The sequence below is a fragment of the Ceratotherium simum genome, chromosome 22 (assembly GCF_057802395.1).
Source record: "Ceratotherium simum simum isolate JZ-2026a chromosome 22, ASM5780239v1, whole genome shotgun sequence".
Lineage (NCBI taxonomy): Eukaryota > Metazoa > Chordata > Mammalia > Perissodactyla > Rhinocerotidae > Ceratotherium > Ceratotherium simum.
The window spans coordinates 11,418,266-11,444,449 of NC_141921.1; the positions used below are offsets into that span (position 1 = coordinate 11,418,266).

Sequence of the window (26,184 nt, forward strand, 5' to 3'; positions counted from 1 at the left end):
ATGCAAAAACTCTGGGGAGGCCTGGGGCTTGGAGGTGAGGCCCCGACACTCTCTACATCTCCCTGGTCCTCAGACCCATTTCCTTAGCCGGCCTCAGAAAGATGACCTCGAATGCCGGCTTGAGTGGGCTGGGCACCGGCCAGAGGAGGCCAGGCCAGCAGCTCATTAGCATGGGAGGGAGGGCAGTTTCCCTCCACCTCCCTTCTCCCTCCTCCCTCACCTTCTTCCTTACGAGCTCCTCTCCTCCAGGCTCACACTGAGCCTAGGCTGATCTCAGCAGACACGACAGACCCGCAGCAGCTCCAGGAGCCCAGATACCAGGGGCAGGAGGGAAAGCCCGGGAGCTGCCTGCAGCCATGTCAGCCCTCGGCCTGGTCACTCTGGGCCTGCTCACAGCAGTGCCCCCCGCCAGCTGTCAACAAGGTAGCGCAGGACCGGGCCAGCCCTGGTGGCTGTGGTGAGGAGCGGGCTGGGCTGGATGCTGGTAACCCAGGGGTGGATGGGTGGTCTTCTGGCCCTCATCACCCTTGCCACCTGTAGTTTGGAGGGGAAAGCAGGGCCTCGGCTAGTCAGAGGAACCTCCAAAGGCAGAGACTGCTGAGCCGAGCTTCTGTCTGTGACTCGTTTTCCACAAATGAGAAATGGGGGCAGCAGGGGAAATGCTGGGTCTTGGGTGGGGGATAGGAGTTGAGACCCAGGCTCTAAGAGCAAGAATTGCCTTAAAGAAGGCTGGGTCCTGAGGACAGGGGTCGGGCCTACAAGGAGGGTGGCAGTGGGGCCCGAGCCACCCCTCGATGGCAGGCTTGTCCCAGGGGAGGGGTGGTGATGCCAGGGGTTTGCCGTGGCTTTGGCCTGAGTCCTGGTTGCTTCAGCTTCTTGGGCTTGGGTAGGGGACAGTCCCCAGTGTGGCCCTCACCACATACCTGAGCTCTTTGTCCAGCTCTGCCTCTGTCTTGCTGTGTGGCCTAGAGCAAATCACTGACCCTCTCCGAGACTTGGTTTTCCCATCCATAAAATGAGGCTAATAAACCAGCCCTGCCCACCTCCCAGGGCTGCTGCAAGGTCAGGGGTGTGGAAAGGCTTGGTATCGGTGAAGCACTGCGCCCCGAGATCTGCATGTGCATCTGGGGACTCTGTGGGTGGGACTTGGGTCCCCAGGGGGCTGGCAAAGATGCTTCCAGAGCACCCCCTCCTTGCAGGTGCCCTGAGCTCTCATGCACGTCTGCCTCAACTCTATCTCCCAGGTCTTGGAAGCCCTCTTGGGAACTGAAGATCAGAGAGGTTGAGTGACTTGTGTGGGTCACAGAGCAGAGCAAGAAAGGTCAGGGCTCAGATCACCTCTCTCCTGCCCCAGGCTCTGCCCATTGTGCCATATGCTCACCCTTGGGCCACATGGAAAGAGGAGCAGGGGACTGTGGTCCCTGGTGTTTCTGGAGGGAGTTGGCTGCAGAGACTGCAGGAAGCAGGAAGAGGCCTCCCAGGGCTTGAGCCCTAACCCTCAATCCTTGAGCAATCACTGACCTAGGGAAGGAACAGGTGTGAGCCACTGTTCTTGGGGAGACAATGAGTCTCAGGGTAACCACTGTAAACAGTGGAACTCGGGGTAAGCACACTGTATATCTTCTGTTACTTAAGGAGATGAGCAAGGTCTGACCTGACCACAGGCCAGCGAGTTCCCAGACCCCGTCTTCCTTCCTGATACCTGCCAGGCTCATAGAGAGCTCAGAGAAGAAGCAGGGCCTTCACTCAGCAGGAGAGCTTTAAGGTAGACTTAAGGAAAGACTTCTGAGTGGGAGTGAGGCAAAAGGAGGTTTTTGATGCCCAGCCTGGGTCCCTCAAAGTACAAGATGGCACTGGATGCTGGTGTTTTGGCCTGGAGGCAGGACCCCTCAGAAGCCTCCTGTTGGCCTCTGTCCCCTCCTGGGACCTCTACCTGCTGTGTGTCTGTCCTCTGCAGGGTGGCGCTCCCTCGGGCTCATGAAGCACAGTGATGTCTGGGGAAAGTAGGGCCTTTGGGGCTGCCAGTGGACTGATGGCAGAGACTTCTGGGAAAACTTGAGGGTCAGAGGTGATATCAAGGGTCAAGGTGCATGGATGGGCCTCGACCTAGGCTCTGGCCTAGTCCCCTGGGCACCCAGCCAGAAGAGCCAAAAGAGGGTGAGGTTTTGAAGCTTCCTTCTGGCCCCTGAGACCCAGAGGAGAGCTCGCCCCTCTGTCTTACCCTCCCAAAGACGTTCTGTCCCCTCTCTCTCTCTGGGCACCCCTGACTGAGCAGCCCCGCCTGCCCTGCACTCCTATGCCCCACCCAGCACCAGAGAAACCTCTGGTTACAGAACAGGATCTTCCAGATGCCAGCCCAGTCCTATTAGCTCTGGGCTGTGCCAGCCGCTGGGAGCCAGAGAGGAGGGGACCCATCTCCAATGGACAGGGCCTAGGCTGGCTGTCCAGGGGGCTGCCCTTTGGTCCCTAGGGCCCAGGAACTCCCTGGGGTGCCCTGCATGTGACCCCCGGTGGGGGTGGGGAGACTCTGGGCTGCCTGGATCTCAGACACAGCACTCTGAGGCCTGTTTCCTCCTTGGCTCCTCATTCCTTCTTCAAACTCCTGTTTTCCTTCCTCCAAACCGCCATCCGTTTCTTAAGCTCAGTAGGGGGGTCAGATGGGTCCTTGTTCCCACCCCTGCCACCCCAGAATGTCTCCCCTGGTCCTGGCAGCTGGCTGGTGGCCTCTAACACAGGCCCCAGCCCTTGGGGTGTGGGCCCCTCCCTTGCCTGTTCTGCACTTGCTGCCCCCACTGTGGCCTCACCTGCTGTAGCAGCCCCACCCCCTCTTTCCAGGCCTGGGGAACCTGCAGCCCTGGATGCAGGGCCTGATCGCCGTGGCCGTGTTCCTGGTCCTTGTTGCAATCGCCTTTGCTGTCAACCACTTCTGGTGCCAGGAAGAGCCGTGAGTGCTGTCCAGGGGCCCTGGGGGCTGGGCCGGTGCAAGTGGGGTGTGCCCCAGGACCATGCTGCTGCTCTAGCAGCGGGAGAAGGTCCTCCGAAACCCTGAGTCCAGTCCTCTCACTGCGTGGAAGGGATGCTGAGGTCTGGGGTCTCGGGGACGAGGGCTCAGGCTCGTGGGATTTGGGGAAATGTCTTCTCTTCTTGGAATCTCAATATTTCCATCTGTATGGTTGGGGTGGCCCGGCCTGTGATGAGGCCTGTGAAAACCTCTGGAAAGGAAGGTTCCGTCCTTCTTCAGGGTCCACTGCTGTGCCCATGCGGGGGTACAGAGGAGCAATGGGACAGACAACTCCTGCACTCACAGGCTCCCAGACCGGAAGGGAAGGCAGGCACGGAGGGAGCAATGAGAGGTGCAAGCACTGACGCTGACAGATTGCAGAGCGCAGGGCAGGCCTGACCTGGCCGGCAGGGGCGTCAGAGACGGCCGCTGGTTGACTGCACGTTTATCCTGATGCCTGGAGAGTGAGGAGGAGCCAGTCTCAGGGTAGAGTGTGGTGGGAAGAGCATGGCAATCTTGCAATCCAGGGACGAGTGCACCTGGGGTCCTGAGTTAGGGGCAGGGCAGCGGGTACAGAGGGGGATGGGCTGAAATCCTGGCCACTGGGCACTTGCTGACGCTGGGGCAAGGCTGTGTCTGCCCCCAGCTCTCACACAGGTGGCCTGGTGCCTGTGTAGCAGCAGCCCTGCACAGCCCACTGAGGGAACACAAGCAGCTCACGGGTGGAGAGAGTGATGGAGAGGCTGGAGAGGTAGGCAGGGCCCGGGTCAAGCAGACCCTTGTATACCCATGCCCCGAACTTTGGGCTTTATCTTTAGTGCAGCAGGAGTCCGGTGCAAGTCTGTAAGCCAGGCTCTGGAGGGGATGCAGCCTGAGCAGCATCACTCTGGCTGCCCGCTGGCGGAGGGGTGGGGGAGGGGCCGGCCTAGGTGAGGAGAGCAACAGGGGGCTGAGCACGAGGTCAGGAGAGTCTGGACTGTGGAGGCAGAAGAGGGGATGGAGAGAGGGGACAGTCTAAGAGCTGTCTTGGAGGTGGACCCCCAGGAGTTGGTGACAGGGACAGAGCAAGCAGGAGGGAGGAAGGACAGGGATAATGTCCAGGCTCTGACGGGACCACTCACTGGGACATAGAACACAAGAGGCAGGTGGCGCGACTGCTGAGTTTAACTTGGGACATATTAAGTCTGAGGTGCCTGTGGGAGGTCCGAGGAAAGACAGGCAGCGGTAAGGGTCCCTGTGACCCTTGTGAGAGCAGTTGCAGGGGAGATGGGGGCAGAGGCGACCCTGCAGCGGGTTTAAACTTGAGTCAGAGGCAAGGAGCCTTTTGTTGGAAATGGTTTCTTCCTCCACTGGCCTGGCTCTGCCTTCAGTGGCCGCTGATCACGTGTGCTCCTCCTGCCCGAGGGAAGCCCTGTGGAAATCTGGGGCAGACACTGATTCCTGCTGGGTCTGCTCTGGGGGCTGAGCTGAGGCCAGAGGAAACAGCAGACGGAGGCTGGGAGGCGGCTGCTGCGAGGCCTCGGATAAATCTTTTGCAAATCTCAGGCTGGGACCTGAGGCCCCACCATGGAGCAGGGACAAGGGTGTGAGGCCGCTGACAGGGGCCCTGCAGGAGAGAGGGGGCTTCTGTGAAGGGACAGCCCCTGCCCTTGGACTTGTGAGAACCAGAGCCCAGAACAGGGCCTGACTGGACCAGAGGGAGGTGGGGGAACAAAGGGGTGGGGGCCCAGGGAGCCCTACTGATGATCCCTGTCCCCAGGGAGCCCATGAACATGGTCATGACCACTGGAAACAAGGCAGAGGGGATCATGATAGGAACGGACGGAAGGTACTCCTCGATGGTGGCCAGCTTCAGGTGAGGTGCCGGTACAGGGCTGACTGCCCTGTGCTCCAGGGGCCCCCGGGGACCTCAGGACGCGGTGCTTTTTCTGAGCAGGGAGAGGGCCGGGAAGGAGGAGGACTCACGTGGGACAGGGCGCAGTGAGGAGAGGGGTTCAGGGAGGGAGGGCTGGTGAGTGATGGGGCTTTGTGAGGACTGCAGGGACACATGGGGAAATGAAGCCTCAGTCTGGGAAGAGTAAAGGATGGGGACTTGGGTGGGGGGTGCTCACTGGGCGGACTCGGACTCACAGGGAGGGATGCAGTGGGGAGAAGGGGCTCAACGGGGGAAGGGGACTCTAAAGGGAGGAGTGGGGGCCTCAATGTGGGGAGAAGGATCTGTGGGGAGGCAGCTCAGTGGGGAGATGGGCTCAATGTGGGGGTTGCTCAGTGGGGCCCAGTGGGGGAGGGGCTCAGGGAGGAGGGAGATAGGGTTCATGGAGGTGGTGCTGAGAGGCCCCCAGTCTCAGAAGCGCAAGACCAGATATGGTCATGGAACCCCCTTCTGGGGCTCAAACATTTACTCTGGAAGATGCTGCCCTCAGAAGCACAGGCTGGGACAGGGAGAAGGCGGTGGGATGGAAGGTGCAATGACCCCTGTCATCCTCTTTCAGGTCCAGTGAGCACGAGAATGCCTACGAGAACATTCCTGAGGAGGAGGGCAGGGTCCGGAGCACCCCCATGTGACCTCTGCTGGCCTGAGGCCCCAGCCCTGATCCCAGGGGCCTGTGATGGATGCTCAGCTCACCCCCTGGACCCTTTCCTTCTCTGTGTGGGAATCTACAGTGAGGGGCTGACTCCCCACCTCACCCTGCCCCACCTCACTTGAATTGCTGCCAGCCAAGGTTGGAGCTCAGACTGTGTCCAGGTTGGGACTGACTGTGACCTGGGGGTCTCCTGGGCGTCCACCACCCAATTCAATTCAGAAGACCCTTCTGAAGAAGACAGTCAGCTCAGCACCTCCCATCCTGCCTCATGTCTCCTCCCCTCCTCCGTGGAAACGGCCCTCAGTTCTGAGAAATAAAGATGTTTTGTACTTCTGAGGCTCAGGTCCCAGGCTCAGAAACAGCCCCTCAGGCTTCCAGCCAGGTCCCATGTTGCTTCCGAATCATGACAATCACCTGCCAAAGGCACCGTCATGGTGGCTCTGGAGGATTACCCAGAAAGCCCTGGGGAGGCCCCCTGGGCCCAGGGAGCTCACCAGCTCTACCCTTGTTCCAGGCAGAAACCCTCCTGCACGCCCCCCTCTGCTGACCTGCTCGTCACAGCTGCGATTCTGGGCAATTCCAGGCTCTTCTTTGTGTAGTGCCAACACCCCCTCCCCCAGCCCCACCCTCAGCCCCCTGGCTCCACACTGCCTGGCATTGCAGTGTGTTCACTCATCCTCATCCACCCAGCCCTATCCCCTCCTCATAGCCTCTCTGGGTTGGGCTTTGGGTCTAGGAAGCCCGGGAAAGAGTCTTGGGCCAGGACTCAGGATGCCTGGATTTGAGTCCGGGGCTCCCCACTGACTTGCTGTGTGACTTTGGGAGAGCCACTGTCCTCTCTGAGCTCAGCTCCCCCTCTGTGGAGGATCTGGCCAGTCTCACCACAGAGCTGGAGTAGACATGTCCTCACAATGCCACCACCTCCCCAAGCCTGGGTGGGGTTGGGGACAGGGAACCGGGTCCTAGTGGGAGAGAAGTGGAAGGAGAGGAGACAGGAGGCATGACTCTGTTGGGCTGGTTGACCCTGGAGGCCCTCACCTCTGTGACTGTAGCTTTTACGGGAACAGCCTCTGTATGTCTGGGGTGACAACCTGAGACAGACTCACGCAGGAGCACCCCCAGATCCAGAGGAGTGGGGCTAGAGGGCAGGGCAGTCCACCTTGTCCCAGAGATCTCCCTCTGCCTCCTGCCCTGCCTGTCACAGCCCCCTTACTTAGCCATTCCGTCCATTCCTTTGCTGTTCCAAGGCTTCACCCAAATACCCCTGGGGGAGACCCATCTGAAATCTGCATTATCCCTTCTCACCTCCCTGGGGTCTAGTTTGCAGTCTGCCCCCAAGGGAGGATCCGTGAGCAGAGGGATGACAGCATTTTTGCCCCAGGCCTACCCCTGCCCTGCTATATGACTTGGGGCAAGTCTCCTCCCCTCTCTGGGCTTCAGCTCAGTGAATTGTGGTTGTAGCTTGTGTGATTCCCAGCCTAGGCTGGCTGGATGCCTTCTCACCTGTCTCTGCCAGTTTAAACTCTGCATATTCCTTTTTCTTGGCCTTGCCAAGGTTTCTCTTTCTCTAGGAAGTCTTCCTGATTAGACAGATGGCAGAGCCAGGGGACCAGCCAGCCCAGCCTCTCACTTACTGAAGGAGAGATGGAGGTTCCTAGAAGGTCTTTGCTAAGGCACAAACACCCCCTTCTTCGTTTCCAGCCTCCTGGTCTGGACCTTTTGGCTGCCTGGATATGATTCTCCCCTGCATTAAGCCATATTCTGTTCCACTGCTGCTCCCAGTTATCCCAGAGGAGTGGGGGTGGGTTCAAGTCTGGCCCCCCAACCGGCCAGCCAGGGCCTGAAGGCAGAGCCACATCCCTCTGTCTCCTGGCAGCAAGCGAAGCCCAGCCCCTCACACCTGTGAGGTTTTCCCAGCAGGGTCCTGTGGCAGCTGCTGTCCTGCCCCGGTCCCTGGGGCAGGACCCCCAGCACCCTGCCTGGGCCTCTCCGGGACCCTCTTCAGCCACCTCCTCATGGTGGCAGGACCAGGATGGTGGGAACTCTGGGGGTCCTTGCAGGTGCCGGGCTGGCACTGACCTTCCCCCCATCCCATGTTCCTGCCCTGACAGGGGGTAGGGGGCACGGAGCTGCCGGCCCCAGAACCGCCCGAGCCCCCAGTCCTTATCGTTCCTTCCCACCTGCCAGCCGAGCCAGAGGAGGGAGGGAGAGGAGGCTGGGCCCGGGCCAGGGCGGCGCTGAATGACCCTCCTGAGGCCTAATCTCAGACTGGCAGCCGCTGAGTGGCTCGGGCTCGCTCCTGGAGGAGGCTGATAACGCACCAGCTGAGCCCCCCACCGTCTATCGGGGCTGCACAGCCCGCCCCGAGGGGGCGGCGCCCGGGGGCCTGGGGACGGGCAGCCGCTGGGCTGGGGGGGGGCCGGGGGGAGGGGATTCTGAGCTCCTGGAATGACAGACAAGGGGGAGGGACCCGGCCGGCGGGGCGGCGAGCTGTGCCCGCAGGAACCCCCAGTGGCCGGCGCGCCTTCACGCCTTCCTGCTCCTCCCCACCCGCTCCTCCCCTGCAGGGCAGCCCCACCCAGTCCCGGTGTGCTCCTCGGCTCTCGCAGTCTTGATGATCTCGTTTCTGTTTCTGTCTCTTCCGAGCGCGTCTCTCGGCCTCCGTCTTTATCTCCATCTCCTTGTCTCTTCCGGTCTCCGCCTTCTCCCTCCACCTGAGCCCAGGGCTCCCCGTCCCCTCTCCCCACCAGCATCCTTTCTCTATTTCCAGCCGGTTCTCCCTGCTGTACCTTCCCCTCCGCCCCCACCCGCCCAAGCTGGCCTGAGGCCGCCCCTCGGCCGGGAGAGTCCGGTGCCGTCGTTGGAGCGTCACTTCCCGGTGCGGCATCGCCTCCCCTGAACACTCCACCTGCTCTCCGGGCGGAAGGCTCAGGTTGCCAGGCCCTGGCTGTGGGACCGGAGTTTGTCCGACTGCTACAGGACATTCTTGCTCCTCCTGCTTCCCGGAACAGCGCCCTTTCCTCCCCTACCTACAACGTGTGAATTTCACAGGGTTCCACGTAGGTCACGTCCAAACTCAGGCGCTAAAGGCTCCGCTCAGGAACTGCAGAGTTGAAGGCAGATTGCAGCACTACTTACTTCAGTTAGACTTGAAGAGGCACTTCCAGCCTGGAGTTGGTTTCGAAAAAACGCTATGGAGTTGTCTCGAGTGTCAGCTGATACAGCACAGAGTGCCAGGTGGTCGGGATGATTTTCAGGATCACTTCCCTCGTGCTCAGAGTACCATGAGCAGATATACCGCTTGCTTATTGTGCTTCAGGGAGCCATCAGATCAGGACTCCTGCTGGGCAGAGTTTCCTCTCCTAGCTCAGGGTAGAGGTGGGTGTGGGGGGTGTAGGGTGTCACTTGGGGGGGTGATTCAAGTCACACACACTCTGCCCTGTCCCCTTGGACCAACCTCACAGGTAAGTCAGAGGCTGGAGCCCTCAGAACTTGCTCTGGGACCAGGGTGGGAGGCACCTGCCTCCCCTCCAGATCTGGCCCCAGGCCTGGACCCCTAGCTCAGCTCTCCTCCAAGTTTTCAGTCCCTGGACGTACACAGTAGCCAAGAGTTTGAGCTTGAGAGTTGTGCAGACTCTGCTTCACATGCCAGCTCTGTTCTCCCTGCTCATGGCACCATTCAGATGCTCCACTCACATGGCAGTACAGCTGGTTCTGTCACGCCTTCCTGCAGAGCTGCGGGAGGAAAGAGATAGAGTAGGTGTTGTTATTGCACCTGAGGCGTGCCAGAAGGCCCTCTAAGTGCAGCTTAGATGTCACTTCTTCTGGGAAGCTCCTCCACCTCCGCTGGGTTAGGGGCTTCCTCCGGGCTACTCCTGCGGTCTCTGCATCCACCCCACCGTGTGGTCTGTTTACTTGTCTGTGTCCAGCTCCAGCCCAGGCCTGGGAGCTCCTCAAGGCCGGGAACAGGGTCGCTTCCCTTTCTGCATCACCAGCACCCAGGACAGGGCTGGACTCAGAGGCAGGGAAGCCCTAGGGGTGGTGAAGAGACTCAAAGGAAGGGACTAAACCCCAGTCTTCTGTCCAGCTGTATGTCAGTCCATCCCCCGCAGCCCCTCACAGGTGCAGACAGCCTCCTGGGCTCACGCACACATGCACTCACTCACTCTCTCTCTGGTTGAAGTTTCCGGGGTCAGTGACAAGCCCTTCAGAGCAAGCTGCTCCATCTGGCCTTCAGTGTCGGGGGAGGACTGCTCTCCCTCTGTCTGCCTGTGGCCTGGCTGCCATCTGGTGGCTGCACTCTGTGGGAAGGGTGGATTCAGCAGAGCCTTTGAACCTGAGCTGCAGGCGGGGATCTTCTCCCTAAAGCGCTGGGACCAGAGGCTGCCCCATGGCACATCCCTAGGGACCCCTGCAGATTGTGCCAGCACCTTTCTCGATCTCCTTGTGGGCTTCAAGGGCAGCCAGGCCTCCAGTGCTCCCTCCTGTAGCCCCAAAGGCCAAGTCTGTGAAGACCTCAGGTTCCATGCACTATTGGTGGGGGCCGGGCTCTTGGGGGCTTAGTCATCCTGGTCCTGATGACACACCTCTTTTTCTCTCAGAAATGGTCTGGGAGTCCAGTGGCTTCTGCCCTGGGGCATTATTCCAGAGGATAAGGGATGACAATGTTTTGGGGACCATGTTCCCTGGAGACCCTGGCCTCCTGGAGAAGCAGCATAGACAACTTGATGAGAAAAAGAGAGAGGGAGAGGTCAAGGATGAGTCCCAGTATTGTCCTGAGCAAGGTGGAAGATGGTGGAGCAAGGCACCCTGCACTGGGTGGTGCAGACTGTGCCTCCACTAACCAGGCCCTGCAACCTGGTTTGGGCCTGTGTCCACCTGCAGGGAGGGGCATCTTTTTTTGATTCTCACAAAGGCACCATATGCTGGCACTGAGAATGGCAGGTGCCAGGGGACAAGCAGGAGCAAGTGTGGGGCGAGGCTGCATTTATGCACACATGGAGTTTGGGAGCCTGTGGGACATCTACAGGGGATGGCCTGGAGGGCAGCTGGGTGCATGGTCTGGTCTGAAGCTCCGTGGAGTGGTTAGGAGTTGAGCCAGAGATTTGCCTTAGAGCTGGATGCCCACTGGGAAGTGAAGAGCTTGGGTCTGGGTCAGGCAGCTTGGGTACAACACTACCCTGACATTTAATACCATGTGACCTTGGATACACCAACTCAACTTGCCGAGCTCAAGTTTACTTATCTGTAAATTGGGGGCAGTAAACAGCATCTATCTAATACAAGATGTTGTGACGATTAAAAGTAACAATGCACACAGCACATAGAATAGTGCCTGGGACACTGTTAGTGCACAATAAATGTTAGCTACTGTTTTTGATTTCTATTATTATTACAGGATGAACTGAATTGGATGCAAGACCGCAGTGTGTCAGAGCTAGCAAAATCCTTAGAATCATTTAGCTCAATTTACTAACATTGCACTGTGCAATCTGCAGCCCAAGGAAGGGATGGCACCTGCCCAAGGGCATGTACCAAGTTGGACTGAGTGAGAGGCCAGTGGCTCTGCATGGCTGGTGGTTATAGAACAGGCTGGGCCCAGCTGCTCTCCTGGACCTCTGGAGGCACCAACATAATGGGGCTGGTTTCATGGGTTTGTTCTGCATTGCTGAGACCAGTACGGTTCTGCATGTGGACTTTGCAAATGAATAACCGGGCTCTGGACTGGTTCCAGCTGTGAGCTTGGGGGTGTGGGAAGGGGGTGGTAGGGACAGGTGCTGGCAAAGTGGGGGAAAGGGTCAGGGAGGAGAGGGAGCTCCAGTGAGCAGAGAGGAAAGGGAGAGAGAGGGATGGGGAGAAGCTGATGGAAGAATCTTCTGGGCCCTAAGAGCTAACGCGCTGGAACAAGAGACAGGGAAGGACCTTCCCGCAAACCAAGCACAGTAACGGTGGTGGGAGTGGAGTTGACTTGAGGCTGAGGGTCACCATATGGTGTGTAGGATGCTTTCTGACTGGAGCCTCATTCTGATCTTATCAGGTTGGTATAACCGGGCCCATTTTCTTGAGGAGAATATTCAGACTCAGGGAGGGAGGTGACTTGCTCAAGGTCACACAGCCCGTCAGTGGCATCGGACCCTGGTCTTTTGACTTTAAATCCATTGCGAATTCTACCCCAGCACAGGGCTCCCTGCCGGGCGTGTGTGAAAGGGGTTGCTGAGGAGAAGACGGAATGCCTGCCAGTGCAGCTTCCAGTCCACGTAGAAAGATGCGTCTGGGAAAGTGGAGAGAGGTCCCTTCAAGCATCTGAGAGGAGCGGTCGACATTCGCTGTGTCTGCCTCCATCCTTGGCCCTCGCTGCTCCGTGACTTTCACCGCCAGCACTCGCTGCGACTGCTCTCACCAACGGCCGTCTCCTCGTCGCAAGGCGCAATCGCCTACCCGAGCCTCCTGCTCTGCGCCACGTAATGGGCAGCAGCCCTCCAGGCTCCTTGTTTCCCCCCCGCTGCACGCTCAAACCGTCCTCCACACTGCCACGAGAGAGAGCTTTCCCAAACACAGCGCCAGCCGGGGTCCAGCCTTCACCTGCGAGACGCACCTCTCTCCTCAGGGAGGGGCCGTGGGCGTGGGGGTGAAGCCAGACTTCCCGGTGGAAATTCCCCCTGCCAATCTTACATCAGTGTGATGTCGGACAAGTTAGTATCAAAGGTATCTCAGCACCTGGGTCTTCAAATCAGGGCTAAAATGGTGCCCGTCTGACAGGGTTGCGGTGAAGAGCGATGAGTTACTATACGTACAGAAGGCGTGTGGCAAATGCTCAGTGAACGTTGGCAACAGCCGCCGTCATTATCTTGAGCAGCCACTAGATGGCCACACTGCGCCACGACCTCCTCCCCAAGCCTCTATTCTCCCTGCTCTTTGCCGCCCACTTGACACGCCTTGAAGTTCTCCAAGCTCCCCTCCCCTCCCCTCCCCTCCTCGCTGTTTCACAACTGAGTGTGTATGTTCTTCACGTTCAGGGCCCATGATTTTCCTTCTGGCAGCCTCACCTCCTTCAGGACGGCTCTCTGACACCTCGTTCCCTCCCCACGCTCACCAGGTGGGCTATGTCCTATGTCTGCGAGCTCCTGGAGGGCAGGACATCCCCAGGACATCCCTGCATAGAGCAAGTGCTTAGTGTTTGTTGAATGAAGATGTGTCAGCCAGTCCCAGTTCAGTCAGTTAAATCAGTTGTGTGACCTTGGGCAAATCACTTATCCTCTTTGGGTCTCAGTTTTCGTTTCCTTAAACGGACATTAAAAAGAAGATCTGCTTCATATTTGTGGTAAGCATCTGGTGTAAAGCCCTAGCATAAGACCTGGCATGCTGTAGACCCAGGGCCTTTATGCACAGCCACCCGCCTACCAACCACTGCCCATTCCCATCACCCACCAGCTATTGCCCACCCTATGCTCACTCCTGTCACCTGGCCCAGTTAAGGTTATTAAAAATGGTTTTACCTTTTCCCAAAGTCCTTCTTTACCAAGTAGGGTCTGGAATTAGTCTGCAAGCTGGCTAGGCTGGGTGAACCTAGGCTTGGTCGACGGATCGGCTGAGTCCAGTGGGCTCCCACTGCCTGGAAAGCATAGCCTCAGCCTCCCTGTCCCAGAAGCCCCGCCGTGCCTCCTGGATGACCCTAGTTCTTCTGCCTCTTCCATCAAAGCCCTGAAGCAATGACTCTTCCTTAGAACAAAATCCCAGGAGTGGAATGACTCCATCAAAGAATATGAGCATTTCTGAGGCTCTTGTAAGGTACATGCTTTCTGTTGGTTTACCTAAGGGTTGAATCCATTTACACTTAATCAGTTACACCACAGTGTAACCCATAAGGGAGGAGGGAAACATTCCAGTTTGCTTTGAGGACAAACACTTTCTAAAAGCTCATTCACAAAGTACAGTGCTTTTTCTTGCAAATGTCTGTTCCTGTTCTCCATCCTTTTTCCCTGTGCTTGTAATATCTTGAACAGCCACCAGATGGCAGAGCTTACATAGTCCCTGAGAAGATCAATGCAGGACCAGCAACCCCATCTTTTCCTGCGCAGGACAGAGTGTGCCCAAGCTGGGGTCTGAGTGGAGTGGCCATTGATGGGATCCCTGGGGAGACGTGGGGGTGGCCCTAAAGGATAGAGCTCTAGCTGGAAGTCAGGAGTTTGAGATTGTAGAACTGGCTCTGCCCTGCCTCAAGTTTAGCTACCATTTATTTCTTGAGGACCACCTGTATGCTACAATTTGTTCAACCAGCACAGCGGAAGCATCCATCACCAGGGTTTGTGTCTGAGGCAGCTGGTTGTTTTATGGAGGTCTCAGGCAATACAAAGCCCAAGACAAACTTGTGCGCTCGTGGGCCACTAGGCAATATTTATTAAAATGGAAGTTCTGATGGCTGAATTTGTAAACCAGGTCATTGTGATGCAGGAAAGTGTGCTGGCCAAGATGAGTGAATTTCGTCTTGTCAAACACTGCTTCTAGGTAGGATCTGGAGATATTGGAAGAGAAGAGGTGGAGCAGCATGCTAACGGATGAAATAGCTGATGGCGAAGGAGTTTACTTCCTGTCCTTCAGTCACTGAGCTGTTTGTCTGGGCACTGACTGGTGACTGAAGGCACACTTGTAATGTTGTCCAGGTCATTAGGAAACGTGTTCAAAGAACGTAAGATATGAGCTCTGGCTAATGAGCCTTTCCCATTTGTCCTGAAAGAGAGATGAAGATCACATTACACAAAATGCTCGTCTATGTCTATCGGTCCCTTTCTCCACATATCCCTAACCCTCAAACTTTTATAGGTGTCTTTTAGAGCTTTTCTGGGCTCTGAAGTGGAGAGAGATGGTACAAAATAAGTGTACAGTATAATTACAAGTATTATAACCAAAAGGAAATGCCACGTCCCAATTGCCCCCTTCCCGTCAACGGCACCACGAGGCTCTGCCGGTGTTCCCCGTGACTACCAGAAGATAACCTAACCCTCGTAAGCTGAAGATAACACTAAGCAGAGTCTCTACAATTCATTATACACAATGTTCAGCAGTTCATACAAACTCAGCAGGCATGCCAAGAAACGGTCCAATTGACCAAAAGAGTGAAAGAAAAAAACGTCCGGGCAGTGAATAGTCCCATTGGTGATCCAGATAGTGAGGAGCCAGATAGAGACATTAAAATAACGATGACTAATGTGTTTTAGAATAGAAAGGGAAAAATGGAGTTTCATCAAATCATTTATTCTATAAAAAAGAGTGAAATGCAAATTCTGGAATTATTTAGCAAACGTTTTGTAGTTTGAGTCTATAGGCTTGAACACATTTTTGTAAAATTTGTTCCTACATATTTTATACTTTTGGGTGCTATTGTAAGTGGAATCGTGTTTGTAATTTCGTTTTATAGCTGTTCATTTCTAGTATATACAAATATAACTGATTTTTGTATGTTGACCTATTGACCTTTGTGTTGGGGGTCCCCAAGACCACCATCAGGATGGATGATTCACTGGAAGGACTCAGAGAGTTCACAAAAGCTGCTATACTCACAGTACAGTTTATGACGGTGAAAGGACACAGATGAAAATCAGCAAAGGAAGAAGACACATAGGGCGGGGTCCAGGAGAGACCAGAAGTGAGATTCCTGTTGTGGTCCAGTAGAGTCAATGCACAGCACTTAATTTTCCCAGCAATGATATGTGACCACACGTACAAAGGATGGCCAACCAGGGGAGCTCACCCAAGCCTTGGTGTCCAGGGTTTCTTTTCATTGGGAGTCAGTAGTGTAAGAATGGAGAGTGTGACTGACTTTAGTTACTCAGTCTCCTGCCTCTCCAGAGGTGGAGCTGATCCAGCGTAGCCCCTGGCCTCCACCATAAATCACAGTTTAGCATAAACTTTCTGGTGTGGCCCCAGGCTGCAGGTGTACAAAGACACTCTCATCAGGCAAGATGTTCCAAGAGCTGAGAGTTTATCTCCCGGGAGTCAGTCAAAAGCCAGTCTGTCTTTTGGAATGTGAAGTGTTTGGACATCTCAAGACTGTCGAGTTAACTCTTTACTGCACAACCTTCCCAACTCATTTAATAGTTTTAGCAGCTTTTTTGTAGAGCCCTTAGGGTTTTTAAATTGACTTATTCATATATTTATTTATTTTGGTGAGGAAGATTAGCCCTGAGCCAACATCTGTTGCCACTCCTCCTCTTTTTGCTGAGGAAGATTGGCCCTGGGCTAACATCCGCACCCATCTTCCTCCACCCTATATGTAGGACTCCTGCCTCAGCACAGCCTGACAAGCGGTGCGTAGTCCGCGCCCAGGATCTGAACCTGTGAACCCCAGGCCACCAAAGCGGAGTGCATGAACCCAACCACTACGCCATGGGGCCAGCCCCTAATTGACTTTATTTTTTAGAGTAGTCTCATATTTACAGAAAAATTGAGACGATAGTACAAAGTTCCCATATATCTTGTACCCAGTTTTTCCTGTTATTGACACCTTACATTAATGTGGTCCATTTGTTACAATTAGTGAACCAATATTGATACATGGTTGTTACATCTATAGTTTATTCAAATTCCTTTAGTTTTTACCTAATGTCCTTTTTCTGTTCTATGTTGTATTTAGTTGTCACGTCTCCTATGGCTCCACTTGGCTGGGAGAGTTTCTGAGACTTTCCTTGTTTTGGATGACTTCACCCGTTTTCAGGAGTACTGGTCAGGTGTTTTTTAAGGTGCCCCATTATTGGAATTTGATCTTCTTTTTCATGATAAGACTGGATTATGGGTCATTGGGAAGAAGACTACAGAGATAAAGTGACGTTTTTATCACTTCGTACATGCTGTTAACGTGATTTCTGACTGTCGATGTTGACCTCGGCCACCTGGCTAAGGTAGTGTTTGTCAGCTCTCTCCTCTGTAAAGTTACTTTTTCCTTTCCTCTTTTCGCACTATACTCTTTGCAAGGAAGTCACTAGGTACAGCTCACACCTAAGGAGTGGGGAGTTATGTTTCCCTCCCTTGGGGGCAGAGTATCTACATAAATTATTTGGAATTCTTCTGCATGGGAGATCTATCTTTTTCTCTCCTTTTATTAATTTATTCTATCATTTATTTATGGCAGTATGAACTCATGGGAATTTATTTTATATTTTGGGTTATAGTGCGTTACTACTTTATTTATCTGGTTCAAATTGTTCTGGCTTTGGCTATTGAGAGCTCTTTCAGCTGGTTCCTGCGCTTCTTTGACATGTACCCATCAATGGGGTTTTGTTTGTTTCTTTTTTGCTTACTTTCTGGCACTACAAGATACTCCAGGATCATCTTGTGTATTTCCTGCCCCAGTCCTAGAGTCAGCCATTTCTCCAGGAAGCCTTCGGTCCTTTTCTTGGAGAAGGGTATTAGAAACCAAGATCTGAGTGCTAGGTGTGGTCGTTGCTACTGGGGTGTTACTTTTTTTAGGCTCTCTTATCTGACAGAGCAAAGATATATATGGGATCCTGGGTATATACACGTATCTATAAATATCTCTATATGTAATCATCTTTATCTATATTAAATTAAATATGAGTTCTTACTGATGTTTCTGACTCTACTCTGTTATTACATGGATCATTCCATGTAATATATATGGTATATGCATACACCACATTTTGTTAGTCCATTCATCCATCAATGAACATCTGGGCTGCTTCCACCTCATGGTTATTATGAATAATGCTGCTATGAACATGGGTGTATGAATATCTCTTTGAGATCCTACTTTCAATTCTTTTGGATAAATAGCCAGACGTGGGATTGCTGGATCATATGGTAGGGTAGTTCTATTCTTAATTTTTTGAGAGAACAGCATACTGTTTTCCATAGTGGTGGCATCATTTTACAATTCCATCAACAGTGTACAAGAGTTCCAATTTCTCCACATCCTCACCAACACTTGTTATTTTCTGTTTATTTGTTTTTTTTGATAGTAGCCATGCCAATGGGTGCGAGGTACACTTAGGATAGTTAAATGTACATTTTTCTAGGTGACAAAGGTAGACTTAAGTTTTCCTTCTTTATAAGTATACTTTTTATTACTTTTTCTTGTCTTTTTGCAATGGTTAGGACCTGCAATACAACACTGAATAGAAATGATAAGAGGACATCCTTATCTTACTCCTAGTCTTAGGGGGAAAGCACCCAGTCTACACCACTAAGTAGAAAGTTAGCTGTGAGTTCTTAATAGATGACTTTTATCAGGTTAAGGGAATTCTTTTTTATTCTTAATTTGCTGAGCGTTTTAAAGATTAATAGATGTTGAATTTTGTCAAATGCTTTTCTACATCTACTGAGATGAACATATGGTTTTCTTTTTTAACGTTGAATGATTTTTAAATGTCAAACCTAACTTGCTTGTTGGATGAACCCCATTTGGTCATAGTGTATCACTCTTTTTATATATTGCTGGACTTACTGGGTAATATTGTGATAAGGGTTTTATGGCTATGCTCTTGAACAAAATTGGTCTGTAGTTTTTCTTTTTCCTTGTAATGTCTTTTTCTGGTTTTCATATTAGAGTAAATCTGGCCTTATAAAATGAGTTGGTGAGTTTTCTTCCTCTATTTTCTCAAAGAGTTTGAAAGGCTTTATATCATTTCTTCCTTAAATATTTGATAGAATTTGCCAATGGAGCCACTGGAAACTGGTGTTTGCTTTGTGGAAAGATTTTAAATTATGAATTCAATTTCTTTAGTAGATAAAGGGCTCTTCAGGTATTCTATTTCTTCTCAGGCAGTTTGGTCAATTATATTGTTGTATTTTTTGGCATATGGTTGTTTGTAATATTTCCTAATTATTCGTTTAATGTCAGTAGGTTGCACATACTACTTGAATGCATCAGAAAGCTAATAATGTAGTGAAGAGCTGTTGGGCTAGGGGGAGAAGAGATTCGATCCTGGGATTTGGAGATGTTTGGTAGCTTGCCAATTCCAAAAAGGTGAGCCAAGAAGCTTAGAAGTGTTGTGGGCAGCTTCATGTGGCTATGTGGACAAGGAACAGATTCCAGACCCCCCTGGGGAAGGTGCCTGGGGAATCCACCTACTTTGAATTGGGAGTTCAAAGGGGCACCTTAGTAAAAGGAATAAACTTCAAGTACACAAATGGTTACTGGATCTACAGCTCAGCTTTAATTATCCAAATTCTTATATTTAGATTCAGGGGATTCTGAATTGCATGATTGCAGGCACCTGGCATAAACAAATGTTAATCCTCTTTGGAAGAAGGTTACATCATCTTAAGTCTAGAAGTAATTTTGCCAACAATTTATCTGGTACACAGTAAAAAGTAGCCGGGTACAAAACGAGCACAGACAACATGAAAAAAAAAAAAAAAACCCAGCAGAAACAACACACAACAAGCACAGATCCACAGGAGTTCCAGATATTGGAATTATGAGACAATTTAAAAATATTTTTTCTTACTAAGTAGGAGATAAAAGACATGACTGAAAATTTCAATGGGTAATTGGAAATTATCAAAAATATGAAAGAAATTCTATAATTGAAATATTAATACCAAAAAATAAGATCTCAGTGGATACATTGGCATGATTTCACTCAAGAGAATTAGTGAATAGTATGATATATCAGATTACTATATTCAGACTGAAGCTCAGAGAGACAGAAGATGGAAAATATAGGAAAAAAATGTAATAGAGACATTGAGGATAGGTGACAAGGTCTAATACATGTGCAACTGGAGTCCCAGAGTGAGAAGAAGGAAGGGAATCAAGCAATATTTGAAGAAATGATATCTGAGAGTTTTCCTGAACTAATGAAGATATAAAGTCACAATTTCATTATGCCCTATGAACAACCAACAGGCTATGTGTACAAATGCTTTGACATTGCTCTCTTCAAGATGTGGAGCCCAGTTCCCCTCCCCTTGACTGTGGGCTGGACTTAGTGACTCCCATCTAACAAATAGAATAAAGCAGCAGTGACAGTGTGTGTGACCTCAGAGACCAGGTAGGAAAAGGTACTGTGGCTCCCTCCTTGCTCCTCACTCTCTCTTGGATCACTTGCTCCAGGGGAAGCCAATTGATGTACCGAGAGGATACTCAAGAAGCTTATGGAGAGACCCGTGTGGTGAGGAGCTGAGGCCTGTGAGGAAGCCCTTTGGAAGGGGTACTAGCCTTGCTGACTGAACCTCACGAGTGACTCTCAGCCAGGACCACCGGCTAAGTTGCTGAATTCCTGACCCTCAGAAACAGCAATAAATGTTTGTTGTTTGAGCTGGCAAATTTTGGGGTATTTTTTAAATGTGGACTTAGATAACTAATGTGCTCTAATAAAGAAATTATACAAAAAACTCAACAGAGACATTATACTTAATAGTGCAATATAGAAATTTGTCCCCCGATCAGGAGTTAGACAAGGGTGTCCACTATTCCATCCACTTCTGTTTAACATTATGCTAGAATTCCTAGGCAATGCTGTAAGGCCAAAAAAGGAAAACTCCACATACAAAAACCACACATACGCACACACACAGCATGAGGACTGGAAAGGAAGATATAAAACTCTCATTATTTTTGGATGATGTGAGTGATATTGTAGAAGATCCAGGTAAATTAATAGATTTAGTAGCTAGTTTAACAAGGTTGTTGGATATGTCTGCGAACAAAACTTAATTGCATTTTATATATCACCAATGTGGGGCCGGCCCCGTGGCTTAATGGTTAAATGTGCACACTCTGCTACTGGCGGCCCGGGTTCAGATCCCAGGTGCGCACCGACGCACCGCTTCTCCAGCCATGCTGAGGCCGCATCCCATATACAGCAACTAGAAGGATGTGCAGCCATGACATACAACTATCTACTGGGGCTTTGGGGGAAAAATAAATAAATAAATAAAATTGTACATCACCAATGTGTACTTAGAAAATTAAACAGCCATACAATTTATTTTTTCACTCAGAATATCAAATATCTATGAATAAATCGAACAAAAAATGTATATGGTCTCTACGTAAAAGCTATCAGACATAACTGAGGTAAATTTAAGAAGACCAAGATGGATGGAGGGATATTCCATGTTTATGGATTGTCAGACTCAATATGGGAAAAATATCAGTTGTTCTCAGATACAGGCACCTTCGTTTTATTGCACTTCACTTTATTGCACTTTGCAGATAATGTCTTTTTACAAATTGAAGGTTTGTGGCAACCCTGCGTCGAGCAAGTCTATCAGTGCCAATTTTCCAACAGCATTTGCTCACTTCGTGTCTCTGTGTCACATTTTGGTAATTCTCACAAGTTTCAAATTTTATCATTATTATTATATTTGTTATGGTGATCTGCGATCAGTGATCTGTGATTGTAATCTTTGATGTTACTATTGTAATTATTTTGGGGTGCCACTAACCATGCCCATAAAAGACAGCAAACTTAATTGATAAATGTTATGTGTGTTCTGACTGCTCCACCAGCTGGTACTCCGCCCCACCCCCCAAGGCCTCCCTATTCCCTGAGACACAGCAATATTGAAATTAGACCAATTAATAACCCTATAATGGCCTCTAAGTGTTCAAGTGAAAGAGTGAGTCACACATCTCTCACTGTAAATCAAAAGCTAGAAATGATTAAGCTTAGTCAGGAAGGCATGTCAGAAGCTGAGATAGGCTGAAAGCTAAGCCTCTTGCGCCAGTTAGCCAAGCTGTGACTGCAAAGGAAATGTTCTTGAAGGAAATTAAAAGTGCTACTCCAGTGAACACACAAATGATGAGAAAGCAAAATAGCCTTATTGCTGACCTGGAGAAAGTTTTAGTGGTCTGGATAGAAGATCAAACCAACCACAATATTCCTTTAAGCCAAAGCCTAATCCAGAGCAAGGCCCTCACTCTCTTCAATTCTCTGAAGGCCAAGAGAGGCAAGGAAGCTGCAGAAGAAAAGTCTGAAGCTAGCAGAGGTTGATTCATGAGGTTTAAGGAAAGAAGCTGTCTCCATAACATAAAAGTGCAAGGGGAAGCAGCAAGTGCTGATGTAGAAGCTGCAGCAAGTTATCCAGAAGACCTAGCTAAGATAATTAATGAAGGTGGCTACACTAAACAACAGATTTTCAATGTAGGAAAACAGCCTTATATTGGAAGAAGATGCCATCTGGGACTTTCATAGCTAGAGAGGAGAAGTCAATGACTGGCTTCAAAGCTTCAAAGGACTGGCTGACTCTCTTCCTAGGGGCTAATGCAGTTGGTGACTTTCAGTTGAAGCCAGCGCTCATTTACCATTCTGAAGATCCTAGGGCCCTTAAGAATGATGCTCTAGAAATGGAACTGCAAAGCCTGGATGACAGCACATCTGTTTAAAACACGGTTCAGTGAGTATTTTAAGCCCACTGTTAAGACTTATTGCTGAGAAAAAAAGATTTCTTTCATAAAATTACTGCTCATTGGCAATGCACCTGGTCACCCAAGAGCTCCAATGGAGATGTGCAATGAGATGAATGTTGGCTTCATCCTGCTAACACAACATTCATCCTGTTGCCCATGAATCACGGAGTAATTTCAACTTTCAAGTCTTATTATTTAAGAAATACATTTTGTAAGGCTATAGCTGCATAGATAGGGATTCCTCTGAGGGGTCCAGGAAGAGTAAATCGAAAAACTTCCGGAAAGGATTCACCATTCTAGATGAAATTTGAAATTTGAAATTCATGGAACAGGTCAAAAATATCAACATTAACAGGAGTTTGGAAGAAGTTGATTCCAACCTCCATGGATGACTTTGAGGGGTTCAAGACTGTAGTGGAGGAAGCAACTGCAAATGTGGCAGAAATGGCAAGAGAACTAGAATTAGAAGTGGAGCCTGATGATGAGACTGAATTGCTGCAATGTCATGATAAACTTTTTAAAAAAAATTTTTTGTTTATTGCAGTAACATTGGTTTATAACATTATATAAATTTCAGGTGTACATCATTATACTTCTATTTCTGCATAGATTACATCATGTTCACCACCCAAATACTAATTACAACCCATCACCACACACACGTGCCAAATTATCCCTTTCACCCTCCTCCCTCCCCCCTTCCCCTCTGGTAACCACCAATCCAATCTCTGTCTCTATGTGTTTATTTATTGTTGTTATTATCTACTACTTAATGAAGGAAATCATATGGTATTTGACCTCCTCCCTCTGACTTATTTCACTTTGCATAATACCCTCAATGTCCATCCATGTTGTCACAAATGGCTGGATTTCATCGTTTCTTATGGCTGAGTAGTATTCCATTGTGTATATATACCACATCTTCTTTATCCATTCGTCCCTTGATGGGCACTTAGGTGGCTTCCAAGTCTTGGTTATTGTGAATAACGCTGCAATGAACACAGGGGTGCATGTATCTTTATGCATTGGTGTTTTCAAGTTCTTTGGATAAATACCCAGCAGTGGAATAGCTGGATCATATGGTAGTTCTATCCTTGAATTTTTGAGGAATCTCCATACGGTTTTCAATAGTGGCTGCACCAGTTTGCACTCCCACCAGCAGTGTATGAGAGTTCCCTTCTCTCCACATCCTCTCCAACACATGTTGTTTCCTGTCTTGTTAATTATAGCCATTCTGACGGGCGTGAGGTGATATCTCATTGTAGTTTTGATTTGCATTTCCCTGATAGTTAATGATTTGGAACATCTTTTCCTGTGTCTGTTGGCCATCTGTATATCTTCTTTGGAGAAATGTCTGTTCAGGTCTTTTGCCCATTTTTTAATTGGGTTGTTAGTTTTTTTGTTGTTGAGATGCATGTGTTCTTTATATATTTTGGAGATTAAGCACTTATCAGATGTATGGTTTATAAATATCTTATCCTAATTGTTAGGTTGTCTTTTCGTTTTGTTGATGGTTTCCTTTGCTGTGCAGAAGCTTTTTAGTTTGATGTAGTCCCATTTGTTTATTTTTTCTATGGTTTCTCTTGCCCAGTCAGACATGGTGCTTGAAAATATGTTGCTAAGACCAATGTCAAAGAGCGTACTGCCTATGTTTTCTTCTAGAAGTTTCATAGTTTCAGGTCTTACATTCAAGTCTTTAATCCATTTGGAGTTAAGTTTTGTGTATGGTGTAAGGTAAGGGTCTACTTTCATTTTTTTGCATATGGCTATCCAGTTTTTCCAACACCATTTGTTGAAGAGACTTTCTTTTCTCCATTGTATGGTCTTGGCTCCTTTGTCAAAGATTAGCTGTCCATAGATGTGTGGGTTCATTTCTGGGCTTTCGATTCTATTCCATTGATCTGTGTGTCTGTTTTTGTGCCAGTACCATGCTGTTTTGGTTACTATAGCTTTGTAGTATATTTTGAAATCAGGGCGTGTGATACCTCCAGCTTTGTTCTTTTTTCTCAGGATTCCTTTAGCTATTCGGGGTCTTTTGTTGTTCCATATAAATTTTAGGATTCTTTGTTCTATTTCTGTGAAAAATGTCATTGGAACTTTGATAGGGATTGCATTGAATCTATAGATGGCTTTAGGAAGTATGGACATCTTAACTATGTTAATTCTTCCAATCCAAGAGCATGGAATATCTTTCCATTTCTTTGTGTCTTCTTCAATTTCTTTTAGCAATGCTTTATAGTTTTCGTGTACAGTTCTTTCTCCTCTTTGGTTAAGTTTCTTCCTAGGCATTTTATTCTTTTTGTTGCAATTGTAAATGGGATGGTATTCTTAATTTCTCTTTCTGCTACTTCGTTGTTAGTGTACAGAAATGCAACTGATTTTTGTATGTTGATTTTGTATCCTGCAACTTTACCATATTCGTTTATTACTTCTAAAAGTTTTCTGGTGGATTCTTTAGAGTTTTCTATATATAAAATCATGTCATCTGCAAATAGTGACAGTTTCACTTCTTCCTTTCCAATTTGGATCCCTTTTATTTCTTTCTCTTGCCTGATTGCTCTGGCTAGGACTTCCAGTACTATGTTAAATAGGAGTGGTGACAGTGGGCATCCTTGTCTGGTTCCTGTTCTTAGAGGGATAGCTTTCAGTTTTTCACCATTGAGGATGATATTAGCTGTGGGTTTCTCATATATGATCTTTATTGTGTTGAGGTACTTTCCTTCTATACCCATTCTATTCAGAGTTTTTATCATAAATGGATGCTGTATCTTGTCAAATGCTTTCTCTGCATCTATTGAGATGATGATGTGATTTTTATTCTTCATTTTATTAATGTGGTGTATCATGTTGATTGATTTGCGAATGTTAAACCATCCCTGCATACCTGGAATAAATCCCACTTGATCATGGTGTATGATCTTTTTAACGTATTGTTGTATGCGATTTGCTAGTATTTTGTTGAGGATTTTTGCATCGATGTTCATCAGTGATATTGGCCTGTAATTTTCTTTTTTAGTGTTGTCGTTGTCTGGTTTTGGTATCAGGGTAATGTTGGCTTCGTAGAATGAGTTAGGGAGCTTCCCCCTCTCCTCAATTTTTTGGAAGAGTTTGAGAAGGATAGGTATTAATTCTTCTTTGAATGTTTGGTAGAATTCACCAGGGAAGCCATCTGGTCCTGGACTTTTATTTTTGGGGAGGTTTGTGATTACTGTTTCAATCTCCTTACTGGTGATTGGTCTATTCAAATTCTCTACTTCTTCTTGATCCAGTTTTGGAAGGTTGTATGGTTCTAAGAATTTATCCATTTCTTCCAGATTGTCTAATTGGTTGGCATATAGCTTTTCACAGTATTCTCTTATAATCTTTTGTATTTCTGAGATGTCTGTTGTAATTTCTCCTCTTTCATTTCTGATTTTACTTATTTGTGCCTTCTCTCTTTTTCTCTTGGTGAGTCTAGCTAAAGGTTTGTCAATTTTGTTTATCTTTTCAAAAAACCAGCTCTTGGTTTTATTAATTTTTTCTATTGTTTTTTTGGTCTCTATTTCATTTATTTCTGCTCTGATTTTTATTATTTCCCTTCTTCTACTGATTTTGGGCTTGGTTTGTTCTTCTTTTTCCAGTTCCTTTAGGTGAATTGTTAGATTGTTTGAGATTTTTCTTTTCTGTTGAGGGAGGACTGTACTGCTATAAACTTCCCTCTTAGAACCACTTTTGCTGTATCCCATAAATTCTGGCATGTCGTATTTTCATTTCATTTGTCTCCAGGTATTTTCTGATTTCTTCTTTGATTTCTTTGTTGACCCAGTCGTTGTTCAGTGGCATTTTGTTTAATCTCCACGTATTTGTGGCTTTTCTGATTTTCTTCCTATAGTTGATTTCTAGTTTCATACCGTTGTGGTCAGAAAAGATGCTTGGTATTATTTCTTTTTTTTTTTTTTTTTAAAGATTTTATTTATTTATTTTTCCCCCAAAGCCCCAGTACACAGTTGTCTGTCATAGCTGCACATCCTTCTAGTTGCTGTATGTGGGACGCGGCCTCAGCATGGCTGGAGGAGTGGTGCCTCGGTGCGCACCCGGGATCCGAACCCGGGCCACCGGCAGCGGAGCGCACGCACCTAACCGCCAAGCCACGGGGCCGGCCCGCTTGGTATTATTTCAATCTTCTTAAATTTATGGAGACTTGTTTTGTGGCCTAATATGTGATCAATCCTGGAGAATGTTCCATG

The 26,184-nt window shown here is 49.2% G+C and overlaps 1 protein-coding gene across 1 annotated transcript; it reads left to right on the plus strand.

The window, feature by feature from the left end:
* Nucleotides 1-315: 315 nt before the first annotated feature.
* PDZK1IP1 (PDZK1 interacting protein 1) lies at nt 316-5,910 on the plus strand. The gene is made up of 4 exons (XM_004438515.3): nt 316-423; nt 2,836-2,944; nt 4,761-4,856; nt 5,494-5,910. The coding sequence occupies exons 1-4, from the start codon at nt 357-359 to the stop codon at nt 5,564-5,566; spliced, it is 345 nt and encodes a 114-aa protein (XP_004438572.1). The 5' UTR covers nt 316-356; the 3' UTR covers nt 5,567-5,910.
* The last annotated feature ends 20,274 nt before the right edge of the window (nt 5,911-26,184 follow it).